This window comes from Mesocricetus auratus, unplaced genomic scaffold, assembly GCF_017639785.1.
Source record: "Mesocricetus auratus isolate SY011 unplaced genomic scaffold, BCM_Maur_2.0 Super-Scaffold_100022, whole genome shotgun sequence".
Classification (NCBI taxonomy): domain Eukaryota; kingdom Metazoa; phylum Chordata; class Mammalia; order Rodentia; family Cricetidae; genus Mesocricetus; species Mesocricetus auratus.
This window is the reverse complement of record NW_024429203.1, coordinates 36009108-36021960: the sequence shown is the minus strand read 5'-3', so window position 1 is coordinate 36021960 and position 12853 is coordinate 36009108. Positions and strand designations below refer to the sequence as shown.

The following is a 12853-nucleotide window of genomic DNA, read 5'->3' as shown; positions in this document are numbered from 1 at the left end:
CTTCCACCTTCTCTAGGTAGGTAGCAGGAATAGGGTCCAAGCAGGCAAGAAAGCCAAGAGCCAGGTACCCACACAGCCTTTTCCTCTGGACGACTGAGGCAAAGGAAGACAACTGCGAAATTCTGTTCCTAAACTCACCAAGGACAAGGAGAGGTCCCTGGGTTCCTTCTGGCTCATCTTTTCAGTACCCCCAAACCACACTCCCCTTCCCCACTCCCTGAGGCTCTAGGGACAGAAGGCAGACACGTGACAGAGGAACTAAGCGCAAACTCACCGAACCATGTAACTGGGATTCCTGCTCAAGCTCTTGAGGTCTCCCCACTTCCCAGCCTTGAGTGCTTTAAGGCGGCTGCTAGGGTCAACAGCTTGGAGGTGGGGTAGAAGGAGGATGCAGTGGGTCCCAAGGCTGGGGGGTGTTTGGCTGTTGACGCTACCGGGTGCTCCAAGATGAAGACCTGGTTCTCGATGACCCAGGGGTAGAGGACATTGCAGGGATCAAGGCACATATCAGCGCAGCCCCTTCTCCCAGCGACCCCACCACCACAAGCCCTAATCAGCTGTCAGCAGTAGCCAGCAGAGCTTGGCTGGCACTAAAGGAGGCACGTGGGCAAGGCGGGAGTGAGGAGCGGGCACGTGGTCCAGGCTTCTCAGCCCCGTGCATGCCCCCCCACTTCCCCCTTCCCCCAGTGAGGAGGGGTTTGGGAAAGTAGGGGCGGTGCGCAAAGCGTGGGGCGCAAGCTCGCAGCCGGAGCTGTCCCTGGGACTTAGTGCTGAAGTAGGCGCCGACGAACCAGGCGCCTGGTACAGTGGCCAGAGAAGACCATGGCGTTCATGGTGAAGACCATGGTGGGCGGCCAGCTGAAGAACCTCACCGGGAGCCTGGGGGGCGGCGAGGACAAGGGGGATGGAGACAAGTCTGCAGCTGAAGCACAGGGCATGAGCCGAGAAGAGTACGAGGAGTATCAGAAGCAACTGGTGGAGGAGAAGTAAGTGGAATTCCTTCTTCGCTCCTGCGACCTGCACACAAATACACTACCGCTGCTATGCCCACCCCTGGGTCAGAGCTCCCCTTTACATCTCCTAAACATGGTAAGAGGAAGGGAGGTGCCCTGTGGGCTACTTTCACAACCATCTCATTTTCAAACACAGGACCCTGTTCCAGCTTCATCCTCTGACCCAGGGGAGTTGGGGGAAGGGTGATGAGTGTCCTGGGGGAGTGGGGGTGCACGTGCAGCTCTGGTGAAATAGGTAATCCTTTAATCCGATCTGGTCTTAACCGCCCGTCTTCCAACTGGGTCTCCTCTGAGCCTGAGGCTGTAAGAAAAGTGCTTTTTATCAGGCAGGGCACAGAGTCACAGGGACATGTCCACAATGGGGCTATTGGTAGATACTGAGCCTACTGTGTGCAGTAGTTCTAGGGTAGAGACAGAGTGAGGTGGGTCTGAACTTTGAGGTGAAGTTGCTTGGCTCAGAGCCTCATTTTGCTTATTAGCTGAGTAACTTTAAAAAGTCACCTAGCAGGTGGATCTCTGTGGGTTCGAGACCAAGCCTGGTCTACCGATCGTGTTTCAGGACAGCCTCCAAAACAATACAGAGAAACCCTGTCTCAAAAAAAAAAGTCACCTAGCATTTCTGTGATGCCTTTCCCCTTCTGGAAAATGGGAGAGGTAATCACAATATATGCTTTATATATTCCTGAAAGCTGAATGACTTCATGAATGTTAACCCTTTAGTACAGCACACGGCAAATCTTCATGAAATGCTATTGTCATTAATCCTGGTTGTTTCGTGAGTTGCAAAATTTCAGCTCCGCTTTACAGCAGAGGAAGGCAAGTGATTTACTGAAGGGCACCCACCCTTGCACATATACCTTCACTGCCCACTCCGCACAGCTTATCAGAGAAGGAACGATAGACCCCAGTCGGCAATTGCAAAGGACATCTATTAGGATCTTCAGAGAGAGAGAGAGTCAGACTGCCACCCAGTCAACTCTGTCCCTTGGCAGCAGTAGAGAATACAGAGGAAGGACATTGTGATCGGCTGGTGACAAAAGCTAAGCCGGCCAGTCAGAGATGACTGGACACAGGCCAGCTGGGGCTTGGAGAACCCATACAGCCTCTCCCAGGTCTCCCAGACCATTCTAGCCCTTCCTTTGCAGACAGCCCACACCTTCTCTCAACCCCTGAGGCAACTTTCCAACTGTTGTCCTTTTCCCACGCAGGATGGAGCGAGATGCACAGTTCACACAGAGGAAGGCAGAACGGGCCACACTGCGAAGTCACTTCAGAGACAAATACCATCTGCCCAAGGTATCCAGGGTCTAAACTGTGAGGTGCTCCTGGGACCCTGAGCATTGGGAGCTGGATTTCTTCAGGGCTCCTCCATTTTTCCTCTTCTTATTCATTCAGTCACTCACTCCTTCATTCATTCACACACTCAGAGCTGAGGTAGACCCTGGGCCTTTGGAAGCTTACAGGTTTGTGTTTGCAGAGTCATTTCTTCCCTTCACTTCCATCTCTCCAAGCTGGGTCAGTGCTGGCCCATGAAGACACAGAGGAGTTAGAAAGACAGCTCTGTAAGGGGGTGAGCTCTTTCGTGGCTGTTGAATACATTTGGAGAGTTGGCAGGGGGAGAGAACATGACTCTTCCTTTCTGTGCATCAGGTACTTAACCTTCATGTCCTCTCCTGGCCATCTCAATAAAGCTGCTAAGTAATTGTCACTGCCTTTGTGAAAGAGGAAACTGAGCTCAGGGAGACTAAGAGACTCTTAAGGTCATACAGCCCCTGGGTGAAAGCTCAGCTCCAGCCGTTGGGCTATTTTCTAAGACACAGGGTCTATATACAAAAAACAAAGTACCCCTTTAGCCGGTCTTTGTCTCGGGAAGCCTCTGCCCCATGCTCCCCAAGATGTTGCAGCACTAGACACAAATGTGCCACTCTTACATGGGACAAGCCGCTTCCCAGAGTATCACCTTTGTGTGCCCAGAGCTGTTGTTCTAGACACAAATGTGCCACTCTTACATGGGACAAGCCGCTTCCCAGAGTATCACCTTTGTGTGCCCAGAGCTGTTGTTCTAGACACAAATGTGCCACTCTTACATGGGACAAGCCGCTTCCCAGAATATCACCTTTGTGTGCCCAGAGCTGTTGTTCTAGACTCCAAGGAGTAGGGTGCCATAGCCTTGGCCTTGATTTTCTACTTGAGTTCAGAAATCAAATATGTTGTATCACATTTACCCATCTAACAATGTTTACTGAGCCCCTGGCTGCCACTGACTTCCCATAAGTCTCTCAAAGGCAAGCCTGGTTCAGAAAGTCTGCATTTTTGAAAGTCCAGGTAGCAATGGGGTCATAACTTACACTAAACATGTAAGAGACATTACTCTGCCATGAGGGAATTTTGAGTCTAGCAGCCAAGGCAAGATTTGCACCTGTGTAGGACACAGAAGAAGACTCCTCAGAGGCCTAGGGGAGCATGGTGGCTCTTAGTAGGTGCAAAAGGAGTACAGGTACTGGAAAAAGTGACAGGCCTGAATCTAGCTTACCATTCCCTTCATAGTTGTATGATCTTAGGCAAAGTGTTTAAAAACTCTGAGTCTCCATTTTTCTCTTTTAATTTGGCAAGTAGAGATGATGGGTCCCATGTTGCTGAGGATGGCCTTGAACTCCTGATCCTTCTGCTTCCACTCCTGAGTGCTAAGATCACAGCTGCGGTCCACTTCTCATTTTTTTCCTAGTTTTTGTTTGTTTGTTTTGACACATGTCTCGTTATGCAGCCCTGGCTGGCCTGGAACTTGCAATGGTAGATCAGGCTGGCTTTGAACTCTTAGAGATTCACTGGCCTCTGTCTCCCAAGTGCTGGAGTTAAAGATATTTGTCACCACTCTTGGCTTTTCCTAATTTTGTTTTTTTTTTTAATTTTTGTTTGTTTTGAGACAGGGTTTCTTTGTGTAGCCCTGGTTGCCCTGGAACTTGCTTTGTAGCTCTGTAGATCAGGCTGGCCTCAAACTCAGAGATCCGCCTGCCTCTGTCTGCCTGCTTGGATTAAAGATGTGTGCCATCATTACTGGCATTTTCCTAGATATTTTTTAGTTGCAAAAAGTAAAAGCATTCTTGGTGCTAGAAAGATGTCTCTGTGGTTAAAACCACTTGTTGCTCTTGTAGAAGACTGGAGTTTAGTTCCCAGCATGCACGTCAGAAGCTCACAGCTGTCTGTAACTCTGGCTTAAGGGGTCTGATGTCCTTTTCAGGCCTCCATGGGTGCCCACACACACATGCACATACATACATATAAATAATAAAATAAATATAAAAAATGTTAAAGGCACCTAGGTTGCTGTCAACCATATATTAGGTATTGATATAAGGTACCTATCACTATTTTTTAAAGGTGTTTCATCTTTTTAAAAAAAGATTTGTTATTATTTATACAGTGTTCTGCCTGCATGCCAGAAGAGGGCACTAGAACTCATTATAGATGGTTTTGAGCCACCATGTGGTTGCTGGGAATTGAACTCAGGAATTCTGGAAGAGCAGCCAGTGCTCTCAACCTCTGAGCCATCTCTCCAGCCCCCCATCACAATTTTTGTTGTGCCATTCAGTCTTGTTAGCCACAGTCAACACATGACTCAGCTGGCTGTAACAGAGTGACGTTTTCCTTTTGATTTAGTCTCTCTGCTAGTCCTTCAGTATCTCAGGTGAGTAAGGCAGTGCAAAAGCTGCAAGTTTCAAATGCAAAGTCTCTGCATGCACCCATGGAAGGCTTGACAGATGTGGGGGCAGATGCTGACCTTACTGGAATGTGGACTCCACGAATCCAGGGTCCCAGAACCAAGCCTGCTAGGTCCTCCTAAACCTCCACCCTTGACTCATCTCTCTTCCCTTCAGAATGAGACAGATGAAAGCCAGATCCAGCTGGCAGGTGGAGATGTGGAGCTGCCTCGGGAGTTAGCCAAGATGATCGAGGAGGACACAGAAGAAGAGGAGGATAAGGCCTCTGTGTTGGGGCAGCTGGCCAGCCTCCCTGGCTTGGACCTCAGTTCACTCAAGGACAAGGCCCAAACTACACTAGGGGACCTCAAGCAATCAGCTGAGAAGTGCCACATCATGTGACTACTTCCCCCAGGGCTGCCTCTGGGATGGCCAGAGGGCTGGTCTCACATGAGGGCTAAGAGAGTGTCTCAACTTCCAGATACCTCCACTCCATCTTGGGCTTTTTCCCCCTGACCCAGCCTAGCCCCAGAGCCTTCTCATCCATGTCCAGCCCAGGCTCTGACTCTCCCTCTCTATTGCCAGCCAAGTTCCCATTCTTCCCTCTGTCCCTCTTCTTCCTGGAAAGTTTCCCAAGTTGATAGGATTAGCCCAGCCCTCTCTGGGTACAGTCTCCTGTTCTTTCACACAAGAGCACTCACAGAAGGACACAGAAGCCCTGGCTCATTCGCCACAGATGCATCCTGGCACACATAGACACATGTCCCTTGGGTTCCCAGCCCTCCAGATACCAGCTCTTGGATGCTCAGAGACACTCTGGACACATAGGGGGCCTGATCCTAGCCCTACTACCTTTATCATCCTAGAAGCTGCTCCTCCTGGGTTTCATCTCATCATCTGTAAAATGGGGATAGACTGAGTGATTTCTGAAATTCTCTCCTGATTGGCATCCCTGGCCACTCAGAAGAGAGCCCGCATCCCTTATGGGGTAGGGCAGCAGCTGCAGCCACAGCATCACACAGCTGCCACTGTGGGCTCTGGGAATGGAGCAATGCTGTGTGCGGGGCGGAGAGCCAAGGATGGAGCTGGCACTGAACAGTAGCTCAAGCAGCTCCAGATCTTCTCTGGGCCCAGGGCCCAGCCAAATTTTGTTCTGTTCCTGTAGAATTCTCTGGATTCCATAGTTGGAATTTCCTCTTCTCGTTCAGTGGAAAAATAAAGATTCCAAATGGCATGACTATCTTCCCACTTAACTGCTGACTTGGAGTTCACAGGCCCCAGGTCTGCCCTTGGAGGGGTATCCTCTACCTGTGCACCTGCAGTTTCAGAGGGCCCTAGGAGGAACGAGAAAATGGGGCTTGCGTGGGACCCAGTCTAATGTTAGCCCCTGTAAGAGCGCCCTCTCAGGGCCATACATGAGCCAGGGGCTTCACTGAGGAAGAGGATGATGCACTGTGGGCTGGATGAAGGAAGTCTAAGCACCAAGGGTTAGAGGAGGGTGTGGCAGCCAGCTGGATGGAGAGGTGCATGGGCGGGGGCCTTGCGGTGGTCCTGAGGTTAGAGAGAGGGCTGCTGCTTCCAACACCTGTCCTGTAGTATCCTCTCACGAAACAGAAGAAAGGGTCACTATGCTCCAGCCTGGCAGTGCTGTGTATTCTTTTTTTTTAATTCATTTATTTATTATGAATACAACATTTTGCTTCCACATATGTCTGCATGCTAGAAGAGGGCACCAGATCTCGTTACAGATGGTTGTGAGCCACATGTGGTTGCTGGGAATTGAACTCAGGACCTCTGGAAGGGCAGCCACTGCTCTTAACCACTGAGCCATATCTCCAGCCCCTGCTGTGTATTCTTAAGTAGGTCCTTTGCTTCTCTGAGCCTGTGTTGCTCTTGGGAAAATGAAGAATGCTCTTCCCCAAGAATAATAATATGGATTTCCAAGAGTGGTCATTTGTTTTCTTTTCCCCCTTGGTAGTGCTGGGGACCCAGGGCCTCACACCCTGCATTCTAAGGCAAGTAAGTGCTCTACCACAGAGTTACACCCACACCCTAAAGATTGCCCTCTATCAGTCGTGGTAACACATTCTTTAAAATAACAGAGGTGGGGGCTGGAGAGATGGCTCACAGGTTAAGAACATTGGCTGCTCTTCTGGAGGTTCTGAGTTCAATTCCCAGCAACCACATGGTGGTTCACAATCATCTGTAATGAGATCTGGTGCCCTCTTCTGGCCTGCAGGCATACATGGAGTGCTGCATTCATAACAAATAAATAAAAATATTAAATAAAAAAAAACAAAACCAGAGGTGGAAGGACCAACAGTCGTGATATCCACTGGTAAAGGCAATGTTAGTTCCTGGCACCTGGCAGGGAGGTGGCCTCAAAGAGTTTGTGTTTAGGCAATGAATTACTGTCTCTGTGTGTGTGTGTGTGTGTGTGTGTGTGTGTGTGCGTGGGGGGGTCCGAACTGATGTTACTTTGTTTTGTTTGAGACACAGTCTCATGTACGGCAGTGATGATCTTGTCTCCATTTCCTTAGTACCTTGATTACAGGAATGGGCCACCATACCCAATTTAGGCTGTTCTTGGAATCTAACCAAGGCCTTTGTGCATGTTAGGCAAGCACTCTTACCAACTGGTCTGCATCCTCACCGTCTATGTTTGGTGTTTTTAACTTTAATTTGATTTTACTATTTTATGTGTATGTTTTTCTGCAACTATGTATGTGCACTGTGGGTGTGCCTGGTGACCAAGGAGGCCAGAAGAGGGCGTCAGATACCACTGGAACTGGAGCTACACATGGTTTTGAGTTGCTGTGGGGTGCTGGGAATTGAATCTGTGTCTGGAAGGGCAGCCAGTGCTCTTAACCATGGAACCATCTCTCATCCCCTTTGTATTTGAGAGGGGATCTCACTATCAAATATATCCCAGACTAGTCTGAACTTTAATCTTCCTTATTTAGCCTCCGCAGTGCTATGATTACAAATGTGCAGCAACACTATATATGGCTTTAGTAAGGAATCAGAAGAGAGAAATGGTTTCTTAAATGAAGACTCCAAATGTCATCACACTCTCTGGTGGCTGGGAGGCAGGTTGGGGAATGGTGGGGTTTTTTTGTTTGTTTATTTTTGTTTTTGTTTTGTTTTTTGGTTTTTCCAGACAGGGTTTCTCTGTATTGTTTTGGAGCCTGTCCTGGAACTTGCTCTGTAGACCAGGCTGGCCTTGAACTCACAGAGATCCGCCTGCTTCTGCCTCCTGAGTGCTGAGATTAAAGGCGTGTGCCCATCGCTCAGCTGGGGGATGGTGTTTTGCAAGTTCCAAATAGCTGCTCAGTGGGTCATCCCAGGGGCTTGCTAGGCAATGCTACAGGCACCCGGTGCCTCCTGGCCTTGCCATCTAAGTGCTAGCCTATGGGGAAGCCATTACTATTACAGGTAGGAAAAGCAGTTGGTTTTCAAGGGCAAAGTTTCCATTATTTTACAGGAGTCTCCCTGTAAAATAAGAAGAAGGGACAGCAGGTAATGTTGAGGTGGAAGACAGAGAGGAAGGGAAGTTAAGGGATGAGGACAGAAGGGATCTAGGCCCTGATGAAATAAGAGTAGAAGTGCGGGGGTGGCTGCTCGGGGCTGTCACACTGGGCATCCTTTGAATGTCCTAGAGAGTCTCTGAGATGCTCCTGGTCCACCCCCTGGGGAAGGCTTAGCAGCTACTGGACAAAACCCTCTCTGACCTTCCCAGAGGAGCCCCGAGCTGAGGGTGCGGGGAGCATGGGCTGCCTCAGCAGCATCAACAGCAGGGTCCACGTCAGGCCTCCGCCCTCAGGGGCCTTCTGCCTAATGGAATTGGACAGCCCCTTCCCCCTCAGTGCTTTGCTGGCTGAGAAGGAGGCCAGCATAGCAGGTCAGGTGGTAGGGGTGCTTGGGGACACTCACTGAGCTCTGTCAAAGCAGGGCTGTTTTGGGCCTGAGGTCAAATGGGAGGAGACTCTGCCTCTCCAATGATTCCCTGCTCACATCCCAGGAACTCCATGAGTCCCTGACCAGTCTGTTGTGTCCCTGGAATGGAGTAAAGGAGGCTCCAGGGCAAAGGAACCAGTCTGAAGCTCAGGTAAAGACAGGTAAGGTGGGCAGGCTGAGCCCCACCCCCATCTTTGTCAGAAATGCTACTGGATTTTTCTGTCCATCCATGTGCTCATCTGCGTCCCCCAATGCTATCCTCATTCTTGGCTCCATGCACTTCACAGGGAATGGCTAACGCAGCCAAGCCGGAGCCATCTTCGATACAGGCCCTGCAGGTAACCAACTCAAGTTCCAGCTCTCCCATCCTGTTTCCACTCCCATTTAATACAGTCACATGCTCCAGGGCAGGCCCACCCTTCAGATACGAACATTTCCCCTGTAACAGAGCCTCAGGCCCTCTCTTCCCTCCTGCCCTGGTGCTTTCTCTTTCCTCTTTCCTTCTCTGCCTTGCCGGACACAGGAAATGTCTAGAGATGATGAAACAGTGTCTTTCTGGCCCCAGGTCTCCTTACTTCCCTACCCCCCCCCGAGCAAGTGTAGATTTCTTAAGGAAAAATGAGAAGAATTCACAAAATTGTTCAGGGATTCCGGGAAAGAATATCCCAGGACAAGGGAGATCAAAACACATAGCCTGTTCCTCCTGCCCCACAGCGCACACGTCAAGGTCTCTGGCTCTACAACACACAGGATTCCAGGGAAATCGGCGGCGCCTCGGGACCCTACCTAGGGGGCCTCCAGTCCACTTTTCCTGCCTCCCACTCACCCAGGCAGCTCAGGCCCAGTTCCCAGTGGGAAGAGGAGTGCAGAAATAACAAGTGGCTTTCTAAGGCCAGCTGTTTCCCAGGGCGGGGGTGGGGAGGGTGGCCAGGGTTTGGAATGTGCGGGATCTCCCTTTCTCTCAACAGCCAGATGGTCCTTCTGCAGACACTGGAAGCCCTAGGCAGGCACTGGGGACATCTGGGGCATATTCATTTGTCCAGCTGAGCTCCTGACAGTGCCTATTGACCCAGCTGACGCTCAGCCCAGCACTGGGAGGAGGGAGTGTCTGCCCTCTGTGCCATAGAGCTGAGGTTGCAACAGGGCCGGAGAGCTGTGGAGCCCACTATCCTGCCTCTGACCCTGTGACTGCCAGACATTGCTAATCCCAGAGATTGTGTGAGGTGTAGGGAGGCCACAGGCCAGGGTCTAGCAGGGTTAAGGCTGCCTCTGCCCCACTCAGCAAGGCCTGTGCCTCCATTTCTATAACCATAAATGTAGGTCTACATGGGAGCTTGGACATAGCTTTGTTTCTGTGTCTCTGTGTGTTTGGTGTTTCAAGTGATCGCTTGATAGTGTGGATTACTATGGAGAAAAGTGGTCATTGATGTGTCTCATCCCTCCTGCCTCAGCTTCATAGTGGGGGCCATATGCCTCTTAAGGAAGGCTGGGATGGCAACTTGGCTTCTGGGGTTAGACTCCTTCCAGATCACTTTCATGAGCTAAAACTGTATATCCTTTCCTATAGTCCCAGTAGGGGAAAAAAGGAAAGAAAAGGTGTTGGGGGGGTTGCAGGCTGGGCCCAGAGACACCTGGGTCCCTTGGTCTACTTCAAAGGCTTATATGCTCCTCTAAGGACAGGCCCCTGGGAAAATGGGAGTTCCATGCTCAGTCTGTGCTGGGTGAGTAGAGATGGGAGGACAAGGGGATACAGCCCCAGGGTGGACATTTTTGAAAGTCTTGAAGGCACAAAGTGGCAGCAGTTCTCCACCTCTCAGATGAAAAACATTTGAAAAACAGATCTTAAGCTTCCTTTAGGCTTGTGCCACCAGAAAAGTTCTCTGGAGCCCCCTCCCACCTGCTTCATAGGTTGCTTAGCAACAGGACCTTCCCAGAGAACACCAATCCAACACCCAGGAGAAGCCCTTCCCAGAGCCTCAGACTCCCATGCCCTTGCCCCTGCTCCTAGACAGCTGGCCAGTGCAGGTATCACAATAAGCAATGGTCTAAAGCCACAATGTCCCTCCCCTTACCCTTCTGTTATCCTATCCTGTTATCCTGTCTCCCTCCCAACCAATCTTCTCCATTCATGCCCCCCTTCCTTTCCCTAATTTTTCTTATTGAAACTTTTCATCTGCTCCGCTTCCAGAGAAAATTCCAAATATGTATTTCTCTGTACATGTGAAAATAACTTTATTGTCCTCGTGCAATGTCTTTATACACTGTTCCACACTGCCCCCCAATGGCTAGGCCAAAGGCTTCAAAAAATTCATGCTTTCTGACTTGGCCCCTCCTGTATCAGACTCATGGTTAATAGGCCCGAGAATAATTAAGGCAAGAGACTGTTGGAAATTACCCCAGTCAAGGGATCTTTGGGGGAATGAGAAGAAACGCTAAAAGATTCCCTTTTCCTAAAATCCAGCTTGTTGCTCACTCACTGGCCCGTATCGAGGAGGAATGAGTCCGGGGACACGGGTACAGGATGGAGTGTGCAGTGTGGGGTGTAGAGAGGAGAGGGTTTTAGCGGCCTTGCCATCTGCCACGACCTGAGACATGCAGAGCATGGGCCTGGCTGGGCTCCCAGGCCTGTGCACCCTTGCCCCCAACACACACTGGTGGCAGGCAGGGATGGTGGCAGTCAGTGGGTCCTCAGAGACGAAAGGGAGATATGCAACTGTCACTTCCCTTGGGGACCACCCTAGTCTAGTCAGGTTCCCCAGCTTTTCCTGGGTTAGGAGCAGGGCCATTTCACACATTTTTCCAAGGCAAGAAGAGATGTCTAAGTATGGAAAATAATTTAATAGAGAAACAATAAATGCATTCTTTACATACATCCAGCCTCCAGCAAGGAGAATGTTCTACTTTGCCCTAAGGAGGCAGTTAAGGGTAGAATGATTAGAACTCACCAATGGTCTCTGACTTTAGAAATAACCCCTGAGACAGACAGACAGACAGACAGACAGACACACACACACACACACACACACACACACACGAAAAAGGAAACTCTCACAGCTTGTGGTTTGGAGTTATCTGATGCAGAATAGCTCCCCAGTTCCTTATTCAAAAGTCAGCCTTCAACGCAAAAATTTGAAACAACATAATGATATAAAAAAGAAACTTCTGGGGGGAAGGGGGGGAGGGCTTGGGAGGGAGGGAGGGAGGGAATGGGAGAGGGACCTGGAACTGACTTGTGAAGCAACCTTGTTTCTTATCTAAATTTAAACTGGAAAATAAAATTTAAAAAAAAGGAAAAAAAAAAAGAAAAAAAATTAAAAGCATAGCCCTGATAAAGCAAAAAAAAAAAAAAAAAAAAAAAGAAACTTCCACTAATTCCAGATATGTAAATTTGGCTCCAGCTCACACCAGGTATAAGCTGTGGAAATACCCATGGCTTAATAGGACAGAAGGGAATACCCAGGCCCAGCAAGCCCCAGCTCTAGTACAGGGCCCACTATATGACTAGTGTAGCATATCCCTCCCCCCCCAAAAAAAAACCGCTGTAAGTAGGAGAGATGAGGACCCTTCCTCCATGCCAAGGCAGGGACAGGTCTGGAATTCTCACATGTACTTCACTCCTACAAAGGACAGGACTTTCATGCATGAAGGATTGTCTTAAAGTACTGAAAGGATGGCAGGTGTGTGCTCCCAGGAAGACTGGAGAGTTCTGCAGGGCTGAATGCATACTGTAGGGTAGGTAGTCCCTGAGGGGTATTGGAGTGTCCATTCCAGTGCAAAACGGGAGTGGGGTTGGAATAAAGGCTCCCAGGATGGGCTGGCCCAGGTGCAGCAGCTTCCTGGTAGCAGGGAAGGAACAGAAGTGCCCTGAAGAGGCACGATGTACTCTCTGCAGAGCAAAAAACATGGTGTGATGATGTTCTGAAGTCAGCAGGCTTAGGTCAGTGTCACCTAATAACAGCCATATTAAAGTAATTCTCCCAGGAGCCAGGCATTGGTGGCGCACACCTTTAATCCCAGCACTTGGGAGACAGAGTCAGGTGAATCTCTGTTGAGTTCAAAGCCAGCCTGGTCTGCAGAGCAAGTTCCAGGACAGCCTCCAAAGCCACAGAGAAATCCTGTCTCGAAAATAAAAACAAAACAAACAAACAAAAAAACCCAAAAAAGCAAAAAAACAAAACAAAAGAG

General features: G+C 49.7%; 1 protein-coding gene across 1 annotated transcript; it reads left to right on the top strand.

The window, feature by feature from the left end:
- Window positions 1–704: 704 nt before the first annotated feature.
- Cplx3 (complexin 3) lies at window positions 705–5945 on the top strand. The gene is made up of 3 exons (XM_005069591.4): window positions 705–986; window positions 2222–2309; window positions 4889–5945. The coding sequence occupies exons 1-3, from the start codon at window positions 823–825 to the stop codon at window positions 5111–5113; spliced, it is 477 nt and encodes a 158-aa protein (XP_005069648.1). The 5' UTR covers window positions 705–822; the 3' UTR covers window positions 5114–5945.
- Window positions 5946–12853: the final 6908 nt, after the last annotated feature.